The 21,051-nt window shown below is 52.7% G+C and overlaps 9 protein-coding genes across 9 annotated transcripts; 5 read left to right on the forward strand and 4 right to left on the reverse strand.

Annotated features, from left to right (window-relative positions):
* Positions 1-3: 3 nt before the first annotated feature.
* KL928_003945 (uncharacterized protein) lies at positions 4-6,552 on the reverse strand (the record flags this gene model as incomplete). The annotated part of the gene is made up of 1 exon (XM_043204588.1): positions 4-6,552. One exon carries the CDS (start codon positions 6,550-6,552, stop codon positions 4-6), a length of 6,549 nt encoding a protein of 2,182 aa, XP_043058639.1.
* Positions 6,553-7,137: 585 nt separating this feature from the next.
* KL928_003946 (uncharacterized protein) lies at positions 7,138-7,785 on the reverse strand (the record flags this gene model as incomplete). The annotated part of the gene is made up of 1 exon (XM_043204589.1): positions 7,138-7,785. One exon carries the CDS (start codon positions 7,783-7,785, stop codon positions 7,138-7,140), a length of 648 nt encoding a protein of 215 aa, XP_043058640.1.
* Positions 7,786-8,016: 231 nt separating this feature from the next.
* On the forward strand, positions 8,017-10,509 carry KL928_003947 (uncharacterized protein; the record flags this gene model as incomplete). Its single annotated transcript, XM_043204590.1, has 1 exon — positions 8,017-10,509. One exon carries the CDS (start codon positions 8,017-8,019, stop codon positions 10,507-10,509), a length of 2,493 nt encoding a protein of 830 aa, XP_043058641.1.
* Positions 10,510-10,571: 62 nt separating this feature from the next.
* On the reverse strand, positions 10,572-12,713 carry KL928_003948 (uncharacterized protein; the record flags this gene model as incomplete). The annotated part of the gene is made up of 1 exon (XM_043204591.1): positions 10,572-12,713. One exon carries the CDS (start codon positions 12,711-12,713, stop codon positions 10,572-10,574), a length of 2,142 nt encoding a protein of 713 aa, XP_043058642.1.
* Positions 12,714-12,827: 114 nt separating this feature from the next.
* Positions 12,828-14,379, forward strand: KL928_003949 (uncharacterized protein; the record flags this gene model as incomplete). Its single annotated transcript, XM_043204592.1, has 2 exons — positions 12,828-12,921; positions 13,001-14,379. The coding sequence occupies 2 exons, from the start codon at positions 12,828-12,830 to the stop codon at positions 14,377-14,379; spliced, it is 1,473 nt and encodes a 490-aa protein (XP_043058643.1).
* A 96-nt stretch (positions 14,380-14,475) lies between these two features.
* On the forward strand, positions 14,476-15,594 carry KL928_003950 (uncharacterized protein; the record flags this gene model as incomplete). The annotated part of the gene is made up of 1 exon (XM_043204594.1): positions 14,476-15,594. One exon carries the CDS (start codon positions 14,476-14,478, stop codon positions 15,592-15,594), a length of 1,119 nt encoding a protein of 372 aa, XP_043058644.1.
* A 61-nt stretch (positions 15,595-15,655) lies between these two features.
* KL928_003951 (uncharacterized protein) lies at positions 15,656-16,851 on the forward strand (the record flags this gene model as incomplete). The annotated part of the gene is made up of 2 exons (XM_043204595.1): positions 15,656-16,273; positions 16,378-16,851. The coding sequence occupies 2 exons, from the start codon at positions 15,656-15,658 to the stop codon at positions 16,849-16,851; spliced, it is 1,092 nt and encodes a 363-aa protein (XP_043058645.1).
* Positions 16,852-17,081: 230 nt separating this feature from the next.
* On the forward strand, positions 17,082-19,580 carry KL928_003952 (uncharacterized protein; the record flags this gene model as incomplete). The annotated part of the gene is made up of 1 exon (XM_043204596.1): positions 17,082-19,580. One exon carries the CDS (start codon positions 17,082-17,084, stop codon positions 19,578-19,580), a length of 2,499 nt encoding a protein of 832 aa, XP_043058646.1.
* An 86-nt stretch (positions 19,581-19,666) lies between these two features.
* Positions 19,667-20,674, reverse strand: KL928_003953 (uncharacterized protein; the record flags this gene model as incomplete). The annotated part of the gene is made up of 1 exon (XM_043204597.1): positions 19,667-20,674. The coding sequence occupies one exon, from the start codon at positions 20,672-20,674 to the stop codon at positions 19,667-19,669; it is 1,008 nt and encodes a 335-aa protein (XP_043058647.1).
* Positions 20,675-21,051: the final 377 nt, after the last annotated feature.

Here is a 21,051-nt window from a genome sequence, read left to right on the forward strand (position 1 = left end):
AATTTATACAGTCTCCTCTGCAATCTCCAGTAGCAACTTGAGGTCGTGTGCCAGCGCCACGTTCCGGTACAGTCTGAGCTGGGCAGCGACGTCCTTCCTGCTGATGGTTTGAGACCACGTCCCCGAGCACGAGCAATGCGCCATGATTTCTCTGTCTTTGACTCTCCCGCACTTGGCACATTTGAGGTCCTGGGTCAGGAACCTGAACAGCAGTCTGTTGAACTCCGAAATGAGCCGCTCCTCGAGCAGCAGCTTGTTGTACGGCTTGCTGCATCCCTCGCAGTGCCACAGGACGTGCTGCTCGTCTCTGCAAACGTCGACGTCCTTGATGTAGTTGCAGTAGCTGCAGATCACGTGCGGGAGCACGAGGCTGGCTGCCGGGTTTTTGAAGACGCCCTCGTCGCTGAACTCCTTGATCTCGAACAGCGACAGGATCTCCTTGCGCAGCAGACGGACCTCGATGTTGCGTTTTTTCGACAGGCCCAAAATATGGCACAGGTATTTGGTGAGCTCGAGCGTCGGATTCGACATCTCCAGATGCGAACCGGGCAGCACAGGGAACTGGTATTGCTCCATGATTCCCGGGTCCAGGCCGACCTCGTTCTGTTTCTTGATGAGCGTGTGCAGCCGTTTCAGCAGCGGCGCCCTGAATAGCTCGCACACGCCGTTGGCCACGGTTTCGAGCGTGTCGTCGTCGTCTTGGTCTTTAATTTTTTTCAGAGCAGCTTTTCTGTCTGGTGTCAGTTGGGTGCTCTGCGACAAGTTTCTGAGCCGGCCATCTCTGTGCTTGATGAGCGAGTCGAGAATGAGCCACGTCCACTCCTCAAACTCGCTGTGAAGAATCGGCGGTAAGTAGGACTTCAGCTGCCAGTTGGAGACCGCCTCCAGTTTCTGCACCTCTGCCTCCTGCACCTCGTGGCAGAACCGGCCCATGTAGTTGTACTTGTCCATCCAGACGAGCAGGTCCCAGTACTTGACGACCTGGAGGTCCAGATAGTTGAAAAGCGGGCTGGCTCTGACCGAGGTGAGGATGTACTGGCTGTACGCGTACGAGTTTTCGACCGCCGTCTTCGACGTCTCGACAACGACCCTGTTTCTGTCTGCAAAGACGACTGCCGAGCCCATTTTCTTGAACTCGCCGAGCAGCTGGATGAACGACTTTTTCGTCAGGTTGTGCACGTGGTAGTGCAGCGACGAGTCGTACAGGAAGGAAGCCGGGTTCTGGCACCACGACACAAAGCCGTGCACCATGGAGTCTGCCTCGGAGTTATTTTTGATGGCGTCGTCCCACCAGGTGCGCACCAGGCTGCGCAGCACGACGAGCGCCGGCCCAGAAAACGAGTCCTCGGCAAACGCGCCCTCTGCGGCCGCGTCGGTCGAGCTGAACACGCCTTCGGCCTCGTTGATCAGCGACGACGTCAGAACCGTGTTGATCGTGAGGTTTTTCAGCTCCAGCTCCAGGCACACGCTCTCGTACACCTCGGGCTGATTGATCACCGGGAACTCGAACGACTCGTCCATGGCAAAGGCGTCTTTCTCGACGCCGCCCAGGTCCGGGTTCGGGCTTGGCGACCACCACAGCACAATGTTGGCCTGCGACAGCTTCCGTGCGTACTCGATGTCGATCATGTAGCCGAGATTGTCGATCTCGAGGTTGCACAGCGGGATGTTGCTGTATCTGGCGAGCGAGATGATTTTCTGCAACCACCCGGCCAGCGAGAGGTAGTGGTTGATGATGCGCTTCATGATGAGCGAGTGCCACGAGAGCGAGTTGATGTGGATCTGGCCAGCGCCCATCCGCACACAGGGGAACTGTGCGGCCGCAGCAAGGTGTCGGGTGATCTTGGAGCTGTACGGAGACTGCACCACGAGCAGCGACTTGGACGCGCTGTGCTCGTCGAGCGTGAGCAGCTTGGAGTTGAGTTTCTTGTACAGCTTGGCTGCGTCGGTGAAGTACTGTGTCTCGAACTTCATCTGGTCCTGGTATTCGATCAGGTCTGACGGCAGCGTGTCTTTTTTGCTGGCAAATATGTCTGCATACAGAGACTCGACATTTGCAGGCAGCTGCTGGGCCGTTGCGGTCGGCTTGAGCACAAACGCATGGGCGCTCGAGTCCGCCGGATGGAACAGCGTGAAGATCTCGTACGAGTTGGACGACACGTGCAGCAGATACAGCACGCCGGTGGTGAAGTCCGAGAGGTACGTTTCTGGAGCCACCGGACGGAGCAGCTTGAGATCGAACCCTTTATCGAGCGATCTGCCCAGTGCTCCGGGCCTGGTGTTGTCGAACTTCACACAGCTGCCGAGCTCAATGATCGCTCGTTCGGTGCTCTCGATCTGGGACTCGTAGATTCCGGCAACGTGCGAACTGTTGAGCAGCCCGTTGGTCTTGGCGATCTCGCGGCTGTACACGTCGTGAGATATCACCATTTTGAAAAGATTGGCGCTTTTCTGGCCGCTCGGGAGCAGCTCTGTCGCCCGCGTGACCTCGCAGCTCTCCAGAACTGTGTCCGGGAAGGGTTCTGACTTGAACTCCAAATACAGCTTTTTCGGAACGTGCAGCGTGAGCGTGTGTATTTTGCCGTTGATCAGCACGTACGCCTTCAGATCGCCCGGCTTCTCGGCGCTCTCGCAGTACTGCAACACCTGCCACGTGGAATCGGCGTAGTTCTCGGCCTGCTTCCGCACCATGTTGGCCACAGACATCCGGCTACCGAGCTGCGCGGTCTCGCCAAACAGCCGCTTTCTGCGCTCGCGCTCCCTGGCCTGCACCTCCCATTTGATCTTCTGGTACCGCACGAACCCGGCGTAGTCCGCTAGCGGGTCCGGACACGGCTGGTTGGCGAGCTGCTGCTGCGACTCCTCCAGCGTTTCGCGTGCCAGTTTCCGTTTGCGGCACGTGACCTTGCCGACTTTGGGCCTGGCCACCCCTGCACCGAGATCCTCGATGTCCTGGACCTTGTTGGTGACGTCGGACATGACGCCCTTTTTCAGGAACGCGCTCAGCGACGACTGTTTCATCTTGTCCTCCTTCGTGTTGATGCGTTTCTGCAGCCAGTCCGGGTGCGACACGCGCGGCACAGGGTTGCTGACGCCCTGCAACGCGGCCGGGATCGTGATGATTTTCTGGATCACCGACGCGAGCCGCTCTTTGTAGTAGTCCCAGTCGATGATGGAGCGCGGGTCGAGGTCCTCGAGCGACGGGTCGACCAGCCAGCGGCGCAGATACTTGCGCTTGACAGCGATGTCGGACGAGAAAATAGCCGTCGGGATCGCGCGCTCGGTAATCGGCGCGTCGATCGGCCTGTCGGCAATCACATACTTGCACGCCAGACCCTTGTCCTTCACCATCTCCTCGCCCAGAAACTCGCCCAGACGTCTTGCCGTCGTGATCGACGTCGACTTCTGGGCCCCGTACTCCTCCAGCGTCTTCGACATGCTGCGGTTCTCGCAAATCAGCTCGATCAGGTCCTCGTCCTCCAGCATCTGGCCGCGGCTGTCCAGCACGTCGAGCCACCGGTTGGCAATGTTGGCCACCGCCTGGTAGCACTCCTCTAGCGAGCCGCCCTCCAGAAACAGCTTGAATATGTCCGACTGGAAGTTTTTGATCAGCTGCAGCTCGCCGCGCCGTTTCAGCTCAAACCCTTTCAGCTCTGCCAGCGACCCGTCGAAATTGAAGACCGCGTACCGCTTCTTCAGGCCCTTGCCCTCCTCCTTCGACGTCGGCAGCACCATCGCCTTGTACGGGCCGTCGACCTCGAAGAAAATCGAGTTGTCCGAGATCGTCTCGTACTTGAGCCGCACGGGGTCCACCAGCATCTGGTACTGGTGGTTGGTGAACCGCTGGTGCACGAGATAGTTGAGCATCGAGCACGGGTACGACACGGTGAACGCCTTGCCGTTTTTCAGCGTGAACTTGAAGTCCTCGGGAAAGCTCGACGGCAGGATGCACCAGATTCCGTCCGTGTCGAGCTCCAGCGGCCGTCCCAGCCGCTCCACCAACGACCGGGCCATCTGAATGATCGTGGCCCCCGTGAGACACGTGACCCCGGCCATCTCCATCGAGTACCAGCGCGAGCCCTTGCGCATGACGTAGCCGTAGAACGAGTTGAGGATGACCTTGTGCGCGAGCTGCAGCGAGTCGTACAGAACGACCATTTTTTGCGCCTCGTCGACGGCGTGTTTGTCGTCCCTGCCGATCTGGGCCACCTTGGCCTTCCAGACCTTAGCCAGGCCTTTGAACTCGTACCGTCTGTCTCTGAAGTCGCGCACCGTGTTGACGTAGAACGGGTTTTCGCGCTGGCAGATGATGGCCTCGCGCTCGACGGTCTCGGTGGCCTTGATGCGGTGGTACACTTTTCGGGAGTAGTCCGAGACGCGCTTCTTGATGTGGCCGACCTGCTCCGTGTAGCTGAGCTCCTCGAACGTGCGCCGCGGGAGCCCCGGGTATTTGGGAGCAAATTGCTCGTTTTTCAGTGCGTTCTTGATCATGTTGTACTCGTTGGCCTCGGCGGGATAGAACTCGCCACGCCAGGCCCACGGCAGCCGGCGGTCGCACGTTTTCCCTGGCCGGTTGAAGTCGCACGAGGCACAGTCTTTTTCCGTTTTCATGGAGTCTGGCTGCAGCCGGTTGGTCGTCATGATGTTCGGGTACATCGACGCGACGTCGACGTGGTAGATCAGCGGCGTCTCTGTGCGTCTGTTGTTGGTCTTGAGCTCTGTCAATTTTGCGCGGATTTCGGTGCACACCTCGTTGTAGTTCGTCACATCCTCGAGCTTCTTTTTCTCCTCCACGGTGATGGAGAATTTGAGAGCGTTGTCGAGATCGTTCAGTATTTCGTCCACGGCGGCCGGGTCGACGTTGAACTCGGTGGCCAGGTCTGCGCGGAAAACTCCCGCCTCCAGCGACTCGACGTGGCCCCCCACATACGTCTCCGACTCGAGCAGATGGCCGTCGTAGAACCGCTCCAGCGGGTCGGTGTGCTTGTTCGGCAGCAGAATCCCGTTCTGGTACGCCTGCACCATCAGCAGCATCTCGCACAGCGTGCCGGTGCCCTTGCGCAGCACCTCGTCCGGGTTCAGCGGGATGATGGTGCACAGCGAGAAAATGAACGGGTGCACGTACTTGTAGTAGAGGTAGTACGTGGCCACGGCGTCGGAGACAGAGTACTCGGCCAGCAGCTGCGGTTTTTCGTACGCGTACGGCGTCATGAGCTCCGGGTCGAGCTCGGTCGGGTTGTAGCCCAGTTTCACCGTCGTCACGGCCTTCAGGCCCTGCGATCCCTGCGGCAGATACGAGTCGCGCTTGACCCACCGGAAACAGTCCATGTGCACGCAGTACGTGCTCTTGTACTCGCCCTCGCTGTCCTTGGCAAACCCGATCTCCTTGTACATGTCGATGTCGTGGTACGCGGCGCGCGCCTCGACAAACGGCCAGTCGAAGAAGTCTCCGTTGAACGTGGCGATCACCGTCGGCCGCGCGTCTCTCACGTGCTCGAAAAACCTCTGGATCACGTGCCGCTCGTCCGCCTCGTTGAAAATGCTGAAGTAGCCAGGGTACTCTGGTTTCGGGGTGTACTCGAAGTCCTCGATGTCCTCGCTGATGATCTCTCTGTTGGTGATCAGATACCCCTCGCCGTCGATCATGTACGAGATCATCATGATCTGGTCCACTGCGCTGTCGGGGAACTTGAGCGGCGCCTTGGTGGTCTCGATATCGAACGCCAGCACCACAGGGTCGGCAAACGCGAGCTTGTCGGCCCGCTCCTCGAGCCTCACCTTGCCCTGGTCCGCCTCGACCGTGTACCACTTGCCGACGCGGATGTTGCAGTCGATCGACACGCGCACGTGATACGGCACGTCGTACTCGCGGATGTCCTCGATCAGGTCGGTGATGTTGCCGACCTTGCGCTCGGTCTCGTCTTGGCCGTCGTCGTGCCTCATGAACGTGCTGTAGTTCAGGTTCACCGACTGGTAGATGTCCTTGCTATTTTTGGTGGACTTGTTGTGCTGGATGATGGGCTGCAGCTGTCGCCTGGCCTCCAGAAGGTCCGAAACGTTGTGGAAACTCAGCTGCAGCAGCTGCCGCTTCAGCCCGACCAGATGGTTCGTCAGAGCAAGATCCTCCTTCTCGACCCACGACAGCTTCTTCAGGGTGCCCTCTAGGAACTTCCGCAGGTACTCCTCGACCTCTGTGGCGCGGTCTGCGTCGACCATGAGCAGGAAATACGGGTCGTATTGCACGCTCGCCTTGAACGAGCCCCCCTCCTCGTCCAGGAAGTAGTAGTCGACTCCCGAGCAGCCGGCTATGTTCTCTGTCGTCGGCAGCGTCGTGGGATGCATGTTGACGAGCCACCCGACCCGTTTTGCGCCAGAACTGTATCGATCAAAGCCAAACACGGAGTCGAGCCTGTCGACCTCCTGGACGGCCTCGTGGCGCAGACGCACGCGAGCGTCGCTATTGCGGGTGTGGTTGTCGCCTGGGCGCGTCGCGCCGCGCTCGTTCTTCACAAATCTCACAGAGTTGTGAGGCCTCATGGTGGTGACCGACATAAAGTTGAGAAAATATTCAAACGCGAAGACGCGTAATTAAGTCGGCGTCGATCGTCCCCAAAAGCGACCAGGAGTGGTGGCAGCCACAGCGCTCAGACTGTCGCACACGAGCGCACGGCGGCCAAGGTGAGCAGGCACCGCCTCCGTCAGACTGCTTTGAAACCCGTAGGCAGCTCTCCCGACCGGCCGGCCCCTTCCAAATTGTGTTCCTTCACCCCCCCCCCCTGATACACTGCCAACTTTGAAATTCTTGCAAACGTATTTTATCTCTCCATGTACAACCCATACGCCAATCCCCAGGAGTTGCCCAAGCAGGAGCCGTTCGGGACTGCGTCGAACGCCCAGCAGTTCCAGTCCCAGGCGTACATGAACGCCAACCACCACGCCCCGCGCGCGCAAGCAGCAAACATTAATACCTTCTTCAACGACCCGGCCGCACAGATGGGCCTCCAGTTTAGCCAGTCGGCTTTCAATGCCTCGCACCAGTACATGCAGCAGAACTTCGGCCAGCTGGTGGCCAACCAGGATATCAAATACTACTTCAAAGTGTCCAACCAGTACGTGCTGAGCAAGCTACTGCTCATTCTATTCCCCTTCAGGAACAAAACGTGGACAAGACAGCTGCGGTCGACAGACGTCTCGCAGAGCGTCGAGATGTACGCCACCCCTATAGAAGACGTCAACGCCCCCGACCTGTACATCCCGCTGATGTCGTTTGTGTCGTATGTGCTGCTGTGGGCCGTCTTCAGCGGGATCAACGGCACGTTCCATCCACAGCTGCTCGGCTACGCCACAACAAGAACACTGGCCTTCTATCTGATGGATATCTGTCTGATCAAGATCTCGTTCTACGTGCTGGGCGTGAACCAGAAAAATAGAAAGCTCTGGGACCTCGTCAGCTACAGTGGCTACAAATTCATCTCCATCTTGGTGCTGATGCTCATAAAGAACCTGCTCAGCTCGAAGATCCTCATCTACACGGGCTTCCTGGCCAACATCTTCTCGCTCGGCTTCTTTCTGATGAGGTCTCTCAAATACGTCGTTCTGCCGAGCGGCCTGGACGCAAACAGCCTGTCCTCGGGAGCAAGACGGATCCGCACCCAGTTCCTGTTTGTGTACTCGTTTGTGGTGCAGGCGATCATGGTCTGGGTGATGGCCTGAGCCTGCTGCTGCCTCAGCACGGATGGGATGCGGGCTTTTACCCGGCAGGGCAGGGTAAGTCCCCGTAACCATTTCCGTATTTGTACACCTAAAAAAATTTTTCAGCCTGGTGGGATTTGTAAGGGTTGCCAATTGTAACTAGATAATTAATCTTGATTCTTTTTGATAAGTTTGGTGAACGTTAGCAGAATCAACTGAATCATCAAAAATGGGTACGTATGGCACTGTGCTGGATCCGCAGCGTCTGGATGCCGAAAACTAACATTTATAGTTAACTTCACTGTTGAACAAATCAGAGAGTTAATGGACAAGGTTACGAATGTTCGTAACATGTCCGTTATCGCTCACGTCGATCACGGAAAATCGACTCTCACCGACTCTCTTGTCCAGAGAGCCGGTATCATTTCTGCTGCCAAGGCTGGTGAGGCCAGATTTACCGATACCAGAAAGGACGAGCAGGAAAGAGGTATCACCATCAAGTCCACGGCCATCTCTCTTTACTCCGAGATGGACGACGAGGACGTGAAGGAGATCAAGCAAAAGACCGACGGCAACAAGTTCCTGATCAACTTGATTGACTCGCCAGGTCACGTCGACTTCTCCTCCGAGGTTACTGCGGCCTTGAGAGTTACCGACGGTGCTTTGGTCGTCGTTGACTGTGTTGAGGGTGTGTGTGTTCAGACCGAAACTGTGCTGAGACAGGCTCTTGGTGAAAGAATCAAGCCGGTCGTTGTCATCAACAAGGTCGACAGAGCCATGTTGGAGCTGCAAATCTCCAAGGAGGAGCTGTACCAGTCTTTCTCCAGAACCGTTGAGTCTGTTAACGTCATCATCTCTACCTACGTTGAGCCGGTCTTGGGTGACGTCCAAGTCTACCCAGAGAAGGGTACCGTTGCCTTTGGTTCCGGTCTGCACGGATGGGCCTTCACCATCAGACAATTCGCCGTCAGATACTCCAAGAAGTTCGGTGTTGACAGATCCAAGATGATGGAGAGATTGTGGGGTGACTCCTACTTCAACCCAAAGACCAAGAAATGGTCTAACAAGGACAGAGACGCTTCCGGACAGCCATTGGAGAGAGCCTTCAACATGTTCGTTCTGGACCCAATTTTCAGACTTTTCTCTGCTATCATGAACTTCAAGAAGGACGAGATCCCAGTTTTGCTTGAGAAGCTCGAGATCACTTTGAAGGGTGAGGAGAAGGAGCTGGAGGGTAAGGCTCTCCTGAAGGTCGTTATGAGAAAGTTCTTGCCTGCTGCTGACGCCCTGCTTGAGATGATCGTCATCCACTTGCCATCTCCAGTCACTGCCCAATTCTACAGAGCTGAGACCTTGTACGAAGGTCCAGCCGACGATGCTTCCTGTCTGGCCATCAAGAACTGTGACCCTAAGGCCGACTTGATGCTCTACGTGTCCAAGATGGTTCCTACCTCCGATAAGGGTAGATTCTACGCTTTCGGTAGAGTTTTCGCTGGTACCGTCAAGTCCGGTATGAAGGTCAGAATTCAGGGTCCAAACTACGTTCCAGGTAAGAAGGATGACCTGTTCATCAAGGCTATCCAGAGAACCGTGTTGATGATGGGAAGATTCGTCGAGGCTATCGATGACTGTCCAGCCGGTAACATTGTTGGTTTGGTTGGTATTGACCAGTTCTTGCTCAAATCTGGTACTCTGACCACCAACGAGGCTTCTCACAACATGAAGGTCATGAAGTTCTCTGTCTCTCCGGTCGTCGAGGTTGCCGTTGAGGTCAAGAACGGTAACGATCTTCCAAAGCTGGTCGAAGGTCTCAAGAGACTGTCCAAGTCTGACCCATGTGTTTTGACTTCTATCTCGCCATCTGGTGAGCACATTGTTGCTGCCACCGGTGAGTTGCACTTGGAGATTTGTCTGACCGACTTGGAGAACGACCACGCTGGTGTTCCATTGAAGATCTCTCCACCAGTCGTTTCCTACAGAGAAACCGTTGAGGCTGAATCCAGAATTGTTGCCCTGTCCAAGTCTCCAAACAAGCACAACAGAATCTACCTGAAAGCCGAGCCAATGGACGAGGAGGTCAACCAGGCCATCGAGTCCGGAAAGATCAACGCCAGAGACGACTTCAAGCAGAGAGCCAGACTTATGGCCGACGAGTACGGTTGGGACGTCACCGACGCCAGAAAGATCTGGTGTTTCGGTCCAGACGGTTCTGGTCCAAACGTCGTTGTCGACCAGACCAAGGCTGTCCAATACTTGCTTGAAATCAAGGACCACGTCAACGCCGGTTTCCAATGGGCTACTAAGGAGGGTCCAATTCTTGGTGAGACCCTGAGAGGTGTCAGATTCAACATCATGGATGTGACCTTGCACGCCGATGCTATCCACAGAGGTGCCGGACAAATCATGCCTACGATGAGAAGAGCCACCTTTGCTGCCATGCTTTTGGCTGAGCCAAGAATCCAGGAGCCTGTCTTCCTGGTTGAGGTCCAATGTCCAGAGAACGCCATTGGTGGTATCTACTCTGTCCTGAACAAGAAGAGAGGACAAGTTGTTTCTGAGGAACAAAGACCAGGTACCCCAATGTTCACTGTCAAGGCTTACCTGCCTGTCAACGAGTCTTTCGGTTTCACCGGTGAATTGAGACAAGCCACCGGTGGTCAAGCCTTCCCACAAATGATCTTCGACCACTGGTCCACCATGAACGGTGACCCAACCGACAAGAACTCGAAGCCAGGTGAAATTGTTACCAACACCAGAAAGAGAAGAGGTATGAAAGAGGAAGTTCCAGGTTACGAAGAATACTACGACAAGTTGTAAGCGACATGTTTTTGATATATACTTGGATTTAATCAGACACAATTCCCATGATTACAGTAGTTTCACCCCTTGATTTGGAAATCAAGCCCTTCTGCCTTCACACCTGTGAACAATTTTCTGTTTCCCTTTAGCAACGCGCGCTCGGATGTTAGGGCCCTGTCTATCGCTTGTGACCTGAGTCTTCTCCAGTAATTCCGAATATGCCGGTATACAGCACTGTGTGGGTCGAGATTTTGTATGACATGATTGTCCACTGCGGTGAGATCGTCCACAAGCTCGCTAACTAGCTGGTACTCCTGATTCTCGACCTTTTCCACTATTTGCTTGATAGAGGGCACATTGGAATCCTCGAATGTTGTGGAAATTATGGCATTGTTCCTGTCATGTTTGAGGAACTGGTCCAATAACTCCTTGATCAAATACTGCATCGGTAAGTAATAAATCTCCATCTGGTCAAGCAGTTCATTAGTGGATTTGAGCTCGAGCTTTGCCTTTTTCAGGGACAGAGAGGATATATCTGCTAGTTTGAGGATGTCCTGCTTGATCAAGTCTAGAGCCTGGAGACGCTCATCAATTTCCTTGTTCGTGAGAACACCGAGATTCGCCGTGTCCGGACGTCTGATCAAGGAACCTCCCGTGGCTTCGCGCTTCAGAGTCCAGTACTTTGCGAACTCATATAAATAATTGATATCTTGGGGAATTCTGTAGCTCTGAAGCATCTTGTCCAGCTTCTTAATCACAACAAGAGGAAGGATAGGAGCCCCGCGCGCAGTTTTCCATCTAAACCAGTGGTTTTTCGTGTCCTTCAGTTCCTTTTTCTCGGCTTTGCTAATTACTATCTTGTTTCCTGAGTCTCGGTTCTTTCCCGTGCTGTAATAAAGCTTGGTTTTCTGCATCCCAAGCTTTGTGTCATGATAGAAGTCCCACTCTTTTGGAGAATGTCTATCGCAGTAGGACACAACGGTGCTCTTGTCATGGATACCTGCTTGAACACCTTGTTTCATCTCCATATAGAAGTCCGAGCGTCGCGCACATGTAACATGGTACGCAACTGAACAACTGGGCTTGCAACACTGGATACATGCTCCAACTTTCTGACGACAAATATAACAGGTGAGCTTCCAGCGACTCCTGGGAATATTGCCAATTCCCTCGATCGGCTCCATGTAGACAGGGTTGGCAAAATATAGCTCATTGATCCACAGGGTACAGATCACATGGCCCCATCCCCCGTTGTCCGTCTGCTTGAACGCGCCTGTGACACTAGGGCAAAACAAACACCTGTTCTTTTGGTTTCGGGCAATAAGACATTTCCGACACAGCCACGGACCCTCGGGAATAAATGCAACGCCATAACATTCCTGGTGGACAGCTATGTCGCAACCGTCGCAGAACACGATAGCGTTCGAGTTGTCGCACTCGTTCCTATTGCAAACAGCACAGCACTGATCTTCCTCTGGTGCAGCTCCTATCCCGTCGTCAGATCCATACAGCTGGGCATGGAGTTGAGCTTGTTCTTCGTTCTGATGCTCGTTTTTTATTTTGGGTGGTAGCAGCTTCTCGATGAAACACCACTCCATCTCGAAATAGGTCATAATCACCTCAAAAAGCTCCAAAGAGATATGCTTATTGTCCTTGGCAAGTCTCGCATTAACATGTTCAAGGTAAGTGGCGTCCTGCTCGTCCATATCATACAGAGAACGCACTTTTTGGTCCAGGGTAAGGCCGTCGGTGATGAGACCGTCGCCTCGGTCTGTTGGTCGCCAAAAGGTCGGTTTTTGCACTGCCTTGTTGTTATTGTAGCCAAACTGGATCATATTTCGAGCAATTGGAGGCTCCTCTGTATGTAGATCTGGCATTTTCCTGAAAGACGGTCGTTTCAGCCGTGTCAATATTTCCCGGTCCTGTCGCTTCCTTTTCAGCCTATAGTCCTCATACTCGTCGTCGGCTCTGCTTTCTCGCACTAGCACAGGCAGCGGCTCAAACTCGTCTAGACCCTCGTAGTAGTCTGTGAAATTCTGTTCCTCACGCGGTTTAGACATCTCCAAGTACTCGTCTCTCTCCACGGGTCGAGGGCTCCTCAGAGCGGGTGACTTTCTGGACGGCGACGTCTCTGAGTCGCTGTCCAGTAGACGTAAAGCAAGTCTTCGCCGCCGAAGACTCTTGCGGACTATTGGAGACGGGCGTTCGCGCAGAATGGCCATAAACAAAAAAGTTGATATATTTTGGGGCGTCTCACATCTTTACACCAGGAACTAAAATTGGGGCAGGAATAGTAAAGGCGGTCCCCAAGGCGGGTTTGGGACAAACTCAAGGGCATGGTTATCTTTACCGTTGTGCATCCCTTTCTCCTGTTTCATCCTGTGACCGTGCAGCCCAACCATGACCATACTTCAGATTTAGCCGGTGTGCGTTATTATTTTGCTATTATTTTAGTGCAGATTTTAAACGAGTGTTGTGCCTGCAGCAAACAGACAGGACGAGCCCTGAGTGAAATTCGACCAACTAGTCACCTTTGGCCGACTTGCATCCATCTGGAGACAGCCCCGATTTCGGGAATGTGAGATTATCTGTATTCTGCAACCACCTGATGAAAAAGCTTATGGTGTAGTCAACTTTGCTATGGATATAGATACCAATCGCCCGGTCGCTGAGAGCGCTAAACAGAGACCAAAAAGGCGGTTTTCACATCTGTTCAGGCGGCGCTCACTGTCTTCTTCGCCGCGAACCTCCAAGCTCAAACTCAAAGATGTCCTTGTGCCATACCAGCTGGGCAATTTGGAGGTGGACAGTAGCTACCAGGAGTTCAAGTCGCAGGTGTCAAAGGAGTCAAAATATTCGCAGATTGTGAGACTGGCCGAACGACAATCGCAAACCGTTTCAGACCACGTTCCTCCCAACGTTGTGGATCAAGAACTAAGAGACCGTTCAGCGTCGCTCACCTCCTTCGGGTCAAGTGTCCACATAGAAGAAGCCCTTCCGGTCACGGCCATATCTCCTAGTCCAGAGCGGCCCCTCATCAGCGTTCCTCCAGTACCTGCCCGTTCTCCGGGAAAAGGGGCTCCCATCAGCCCCTGGAACAATTCCCCAATGCCACAAAAAATTATCCTTGTCGATCGCCCCGATTGCGAAGGATCCCCAAAAATCCCACATATGCAAAACGACACGCAAAACCCTTTTTCATTTGAAACCTGGTCCTCTTCCGTGTCGCCAGACAGATTATCTCTAGGAGACCAAACAGGCGAAATAGTCGATCTGTACCAGAACTACGCAGCTGGAGAGATGGGAGCCAACGCATCGAGAGAGTCGATCGACGCACAACACGAAATAGAGCCCAGTACAGATACACCTAAACAAGTGCGTGGAGGTGCTGCCGTTCCCACCACGCCCCAATCACTGCACCGCGATGTCTCGTCCAGCAGTCACCCCGTGAGCAGTTTTGCCACCCCGCCCCTGGAAGACGACAACGAATGCTTTATTGACTGGAGCGACTCCGATGGGCCAGAACGACGCGACTCCGGAAAACGGATCGTCGAGACGTTCCGAAGTCTGTCGATCTCCAAGCGGGCGAAAAATAGTCCGCGCTCAAGCCAGCCAGGCTCTAAACGAGCATCCATAGCGACCTCCTCCATATCGACCCCGCGTCTTGCCTCGTCGACCACAGAGTTGCCCGAGAGAGTGGTTCTGCGGTCTCCGTTCAGAAGCCATTCCGAGCAGCTACCGACCTCGCCAAATCGTCCGGTACATATTCCAGAGGGGCCACAGATTACTCCGCCAAGGCCCCCAAGCCGTCCACGGTCTGAAAGCATGGGTACGGATACACCAACGCCGACGAGGGCCCGGCCAAACCTCAAATACTACTACATGTAGCTTGGGCCTTTTTTGATATTATGTAATGCTGACAGAAATATCTGTATCAATTTAATCTTTACAAAACATTTACTTAACGACTTAAAGCTTGCCAGCATGGACAAGAATGAGATATTTCTTCCTCCGTCGAATGGCGACCAGAATTACCAGGACACGCTAGAGCAACTGGACCAGTTTGTTGACAGCCTGAACTCACAGGGGTTGCCAAATAACCAAGCACAGGACCATCCGTCACCGTTCGGGTTCCACGAGTACAAAAATGCCCCTGCTCTGAACGTAGATGCTGCGGACTTCGAGCCGTGGGAGAACGGCCACTCCTTTAGCGCTAATGATTTTTCCGAGGCGGCCTTGAGCCCGCAAGGTCTTCCTCCCGTGGAAAGGTCGGTAAGCATTGGAGGGGCCAGCGTGCACAGTAACAGCTATCAATACTCGTCTCCACAGGTGCACCCGATGCTATCGACTTCGATGAACCGCCGCTCAAACAGTATCAGCAATCAGGGCCGCAGCTACAGCTCCCAGTTCGGCACATCGTTGAACAACCTTATTTCCCCAGCGTCTACCTACGATGGACTTCTAGACTCCCCGTACGGTTCGTACCAAGGTGGGAGCTTTACAGACTCCTATCTGAAATCTCCGATTAATTCTCCGTCTCACAAATCGATTGGGTCGCCCGCATCAATTGGCACACACATGAACCCAAAAAACGCCTTAAGCAAAGAGAGTAAGCTCAGTCGCCGCCGAGAACTACACAATGCTGTGGAAAGACGACGCAGAGACCTGATCAAGGAGAAAATAAAAGAGCTGGGTACTCTTATTCCACCCTCGCTACTGAATAATTTCACCAAGTCCAAGAACAACCCCAACAAAGAGATAAAGGCCAACAAAAGCACCATACTGACAAAATCCATTGAGTACATAGGTTACCTGAGAGAGATTTCGGGTAGCCAGGACGAAAGACTCAATTCATTGCGACAACGAATCGACGAACTGTCTTCAGGAACGACCTCGGAGCCGCCTGCCTATCAGCCACCAACACAGCCTGTTCCCCAGACTCAGCCAACTCAGTCGCCGGAGTATGACGAGTCGTACTCCACCTCAGACGCGAGGTCTTCTGAGGAGCCGAAACCGGACTTCCAGGATTTCAAAGTGGAGGACCCTGAAGCGTTTTTCCAGGAGTTGTTGAAGGAGCCCGCCGGCCAAACGTGGATGACATAAGCCAGCCAATTTTTCTACTGGAATTCGCTGAGATTTATTGTGGCAATTAAATTATTCCGATATGTCAGGCAATGCTGAATTTCTATCGAATTGGCGCACAACACGAGGCATCCAGGTGGGCGACGATTCCGAAGGAATAGCCAGCAAGGTCAAAAGCGTGTTCAGCGCGTTTACGGACAGAGTGCAAGAGGGATATAATTCAGCATACAGCGCCCTTCCGTTGCATAATCAGGATCTTGATGCACAGCAGGAGCCTTCTTGGTTTAAGCTTTCGAGATTCGAGCGCTTGGTGTGCTTTTTCTGTTTTATAGCGGGCTCGATAGTGTGTTTTGGTTTGGGAATATTGCTATTCCCTGTTTTAACATTAAAGCCTCGCAAATTCGCCATGTTGTGGACTCTGGGCTCGATCCTGTTTGTGCTAAGCTTTGGGTGTTTGCAAGGACCCGTGGATTATTGCAAACATCTCGTATCCAAGGAAAGACTGCCATTTACAGTGGTGTTTTTTGGCAGTGTGTTGAGCACGTTGTACTGTGCAGCGGTCTTGAAGTCGACAATTCTCACTCTCATCACGGGAATCATTGAGATTTTTGCTGTTCTCTACTACACACTGAGCTACTTCCCGTTCGGGGCACAAGGATTCCAAATGGTGGCCACAATGGGACTTCGACAGTTCAGTAGTGTTTTCGGGTTTTAGGTGTATATTACGGAGTAGATACTCAATTAATATTTAACGATTTATTTATTATCATAGCCTACAAAGCAACATGTCAATTGCCCACGAAGCCTCCTGTATCTTCTGCAAAATCATCAAAGGTAGGTAGTATAGGCCTGGCCAATGGCTGGTATACGAGCTCTAACCATGTAGGTGAGATCCCATCGTTTAAACTCCTCGAGACCAAATACTCCTACTCATTTTTGGACATCCAACCAACTTCCAAAGGCCACTTATTGGTAATTCCAAAGTACCATGGAGCCATGCTGCACAACATTCCAGACGAGTACCTCGCTGACATCCTGCCAGTGACCAAAAAGTTGGTCAAAGCTCTTGGCCTGGAAGTCACCACTCCTAACGAGGATGGCTACAATGTTTTGCAGAACAATGGCCGGATTGCTCACCAAGTGGTCGACCATGTCCACTTTCACCTGATCCCAAAGCGGGACCCAGAGACGGGACTAGTTATCGGCTGGCCAGCGAAAAATGCAGACATGGGCGAGCTTTCCGAGTTTGCAAAGGAGCTCACGGCAAAGCTAGTCTGAGTCGGCCACCGCACTTTCATACGTATAGAGTTCATGTAGCTCTGATATCTGTGTAAACGATGGTGGCAATGCGAGATAATTCTGGCTCTTTTGGTGTAAGGATGTTGTCTCTGCGATTCCTGGATCTCCCAGTCTGAGTGGCAAAAGCCAAATATTTTGTATTTGCCCTTGATCATTTAACATCTTTAGTTTTTCTGGTTGTTCAATTGAAAGATATCCAATCAGATAGAATGGTGGATGAGAAGAAGCCCCTATTAGACGCCTCTGGCAGGGAAGTCGTTCCAGAAGACTCGACTGCTACCGCCATTTTGAGAAGAAAAAAGAAGGATAATGCCTTGGTTGTCGACGATGCCACCAATGATGACAACTCCATCATTTCTATGTCGTCCAACACGATGGAGCTTTTGCAATTGTTCCGTGGCGATGCTGCCCTGATCAAAGGAAAGAAGAGGAAGGACACCGTCTTGATCGTGTTGGCCGACGATGATATCGAGGATGGTGTTTGTAGAATCAACAGAGTGGCAAGAAACAATTTGAGAGTTCGTCTTGGAGACATCGTGACAATCCACCCATGTCCCGAAATCAAGTTCGCCACCAGAATCTCCGTCTTGCCGATCGCAGACACCATTGAAGGTATCACCGGATCCCTGTTCGATGTCTTCCTGAAGCCATACTTTGTTGACGCCTACAGACCAGTCCGCAAGGGCGATCATTTTGTTGTCAGAGGAGGTATGAGACAAGTCGAGTTCAAGGTTGTGGAAGTTGAGCCGGAAGAACACGCCATTGTGTCTCAGGACACCATAATACACTCCGAGGGCGAACCTATCAATAGAGAGGACGAAGAAAATAACCTCAATGAAGTCGGTTACGATGACATTGGAGGATGCAGAAAACAGATGGCCCAGATTAGAGAGCTCGTTGAGTTGCCGCTCAGACACCCACAGTTGTTTAAGGCAATCGGTATCAAGCCTCCTAAAGGAATCTTAATGTACGGCCCTCCTGGTACCGGTAAGACCTTGATGGCCAGAGCCGTTGCCAATGAGACTGGTGCATTCTTCTTTTTAATCAATGGTCCGGAAATCATGTCGAAAATGGCCGGTGAGTCCGAAAGCAACCTTAGGAAAGCTTTTGAAGAGGCCGAGAAAAACTCTCCTTCTATCATATTCATCGATGAAATCGACTCTATTGCTCCAAAGAGAGACAAGACTAATGGTGAGGTCGAGAGAAGAGTTGTTTCCCAGCTTTTGACCTTGATGGATGGTATGAAGGCTAGATCCAACGTTGTTGTCATTGCTGCTACCAATAGGCCTAATTCCATCGATCCCGCTTTGAGAAGATTCGGCAGATTTGATAGAGAGGTCGACATCGGTATTCCTGATGCCGCTGGAAGACTTGAGGTTCTGAGAATCCACACCAAAAACATGAAGTTGGCCGATGATGTTGACCTCGAGGCCTTGGCTGCTGAGACTCACGGTTACGTTGGTGCTGATATCGCATCCCTCTGTTCCGAGGCTGCTATGCAACAAATAAGAGAAAAGATGGACTTGATCGATCTGGAAGAAGAGAACATTGATGCAGAAGTTCTCGACTCTCTGGGAGTCACTATGGACAACTTCAGATTCGCTCTTGGTAACTCCAACCCATCAGCATTGCGTGAGACTGTCGTTGAAAGTGTCAACGTCACTTGGGATGACATTGGAGGTTTGGATGGTATCAAGCAGGAGCTGAAGGAGACTGTGGAATACCCGGTTTTGCACCCAGACCAATACACCAAATTTGGCCTTTCGCCTTCGAAGGGTGTCTTATTCTTTGGTCCTCCAGGTACTGGTAAGACCCTTTTGGCCAAGGCCGTTGCCACTGAGGTGTCTGCCAACTTCATCTCCGTTAAAGGTCCTGAATTGTTGAGTATGTGGTATGGTGAGTCCGAGTCCAACATTAGAGACATTTTCGACAAGGCTAGAGCTGCAGCTCCTACGGTTGTTTTCTTGGATGAGCTGGATTCTATTGCCAAGGCCAGAGGAGGCAGCATGGGAGATGCAGGTGGAGCATCCGATAGAGTTGTTAACCAACTGCTCACTGAAATGGATGGTATGAACGCCAAGAAGAACGTTTTCATCATTGGTGCTACGAACAGACCAGATCAAATTGACCCTGCTATTTTGAGACCAGGTAGATTGGACCAATTGATCTATGTCCCATTGCCAGACGAAGCCGGAAGACTGTCGATTTTGAAGGCTCAACTGAGGAACACCCCATTGGAGCCAGACCTGGACCTGACTGCGATTGCTAAAACTACGCACGGCTTTACTGGTGCTGACTTGCAGTACATTGTCCAAAGAGCTGCCAAATTTGCTATCAAAGACTCCATTGAAGCTCAAAAGAGATACGAGCAAGAGAAGGCAGAAAGAAAGGCTGCTGAAGGCTCCGATGATGTTGAGATGAAGGTTGAAGATGGTGAGGAGGAAAGTGTGCCAGATGCTGTTCCATATATCACAAAGGCTCACTTCGAAGAAGCTATGAAGACTGCTAAGCGCTCTGTTTCCCCAACTGAGCTGAGACGTTACGAGGCTTACGCGCAGCAACTTCAGTCCTCCAGAGGTCAGTTCTCGAACTTCTCCTTCGGCCAAGGAGGAGACGGAGCTGGATCGACCGACAGAGGCATTGGAGGAGATGGTGCAGGGGCTGCGTTTGGATCTGTTGAAGAAGAAGAAGACGATTTATACAGTTAGGCATAAGAGGGGTGTATATGCTTGACTGAGTTGTTAAGATATATTGATATTGAGTCCGGCTCAAAACTGTAAACATATATGTATCTCTAGTGTACGGAAGACATCATGTCTGGGTTGATGACCCTGAGATAGGGGCCCATGATGTGATTCTCTTTATTCTCGGCCAGGTCACGTGACTGCGAGTTTGGTAGCCTCAGCGGTTTGGGGTTGAAGTCGTCCACTGCGAATACCGTTGAGGTTGTGGAATTTGTGGAGGCGAGAGAGGGAATGGAGGAGGATGTCGAGAGCGAAGGAATGGAGGCGGTGGTTGGTAGCGACTGGAATGAGTATGGTTTCTGCAGGTTGTATGCAGAGTATTTAGCGTTCAGGTTGGTGGAACCAGAGGTTCTTCTAATGGCCATCTTTGGTCTTTGTGGAGATGGAGAAGGCAGGTGTGAGAGCGAGGGTTGTTTAGTCCAGTTAGCGTACAGGGGCTGTGTTGGAGAAGGCAGAGGCGACGAGGCGTGAGATCTGGTCAGGTCTCTGGTGAGGTCCCTGTGTTTGGCGATCTTGGCCTCGGATTGCCGTCTGAGCTTGGACTTGATTGGTTCCAGGAAGGGGCTGAACGTTGCAATGAGGTCTGATTGTCTGATTCTGATGTTATCCCAGCCCAGGTATCCTATCAGTTCCATCTCGAGGGTATTGACGTCTCTCAAGGAGAGCAGGCCGTTGGTGTATTTGCACCAGTGTTTGTTCAGAGGAGACGAGTCGTTGAGGTTCTTCGCGGCCAGGATAAGACAGCCCAGGAAGATTCTGTGTCTGGTGGTTTCCATTCCTGTGCTGTTTGGCGGCAGGATCTCGCGCAATCTGATCAGATAGACCAGGCTCGACATGAGAGTTGGTGTCTGGACGTGGGAGTGTTCGATGAGCGCCTCAATGAAGCAGTAGAGAGAAGGAACAGGCGTCTCCATTGGCGAGGCGGGTGGAGATGGCAGCGACGAGCTGGAGTAGTCAGGAACTGCAATCACCGAGCTCGTGGTGTTGACCAGGCACTGGATCATGTCTGGCGACACGGGCTTCCTGAGAAAGTGGTACAGGGCTTGAACGTCCGACATGGCAAGGCGAGAAAAGAGTGAACGGCCAAAGAGTAGCAAGATCCAGCCAGCAAGCTAGGTATAAATTTTTCAGCCAGGTATATCGGCCATATTTATGCATAGTGCCTTCAAAGGGGTCAGTACGCGACGCGAAAATAATTATCACCGTTTTGACAAGACGGCATTTTTCACGGTCAGATAGCAGATGCGCACTCACCAAAGGGGCAATCCAGCTCAGATTCACGACCTGCGTGCTACAGCGTACGTACAAAAGCATATCTTCAGCTGTGCAGTCTGCATAATACCCAAACAATCCCGCTTGCCGTGATCAATCCAGTGGCCCTGGAGAGACATGGCAGCGCCTGCTCTTCATTAATAAAGCATGCCTCTTTCACCAG

This window comes from Ogataea angusta (assembly GCF_019207475.1).
Source record: "Ogataea angusta isolate 61-244 chromosome Unknown 61-244_NODE_8_length_553539_cov_90.782090, whole genome shotgun sequence".
NCBI classification, from domain to species: Eukaryota; Fungi; Ascomycota; class Pichiomycetes; order Pichiales; family Pichiaceae; genus Ogataea; species Ogataea angusta.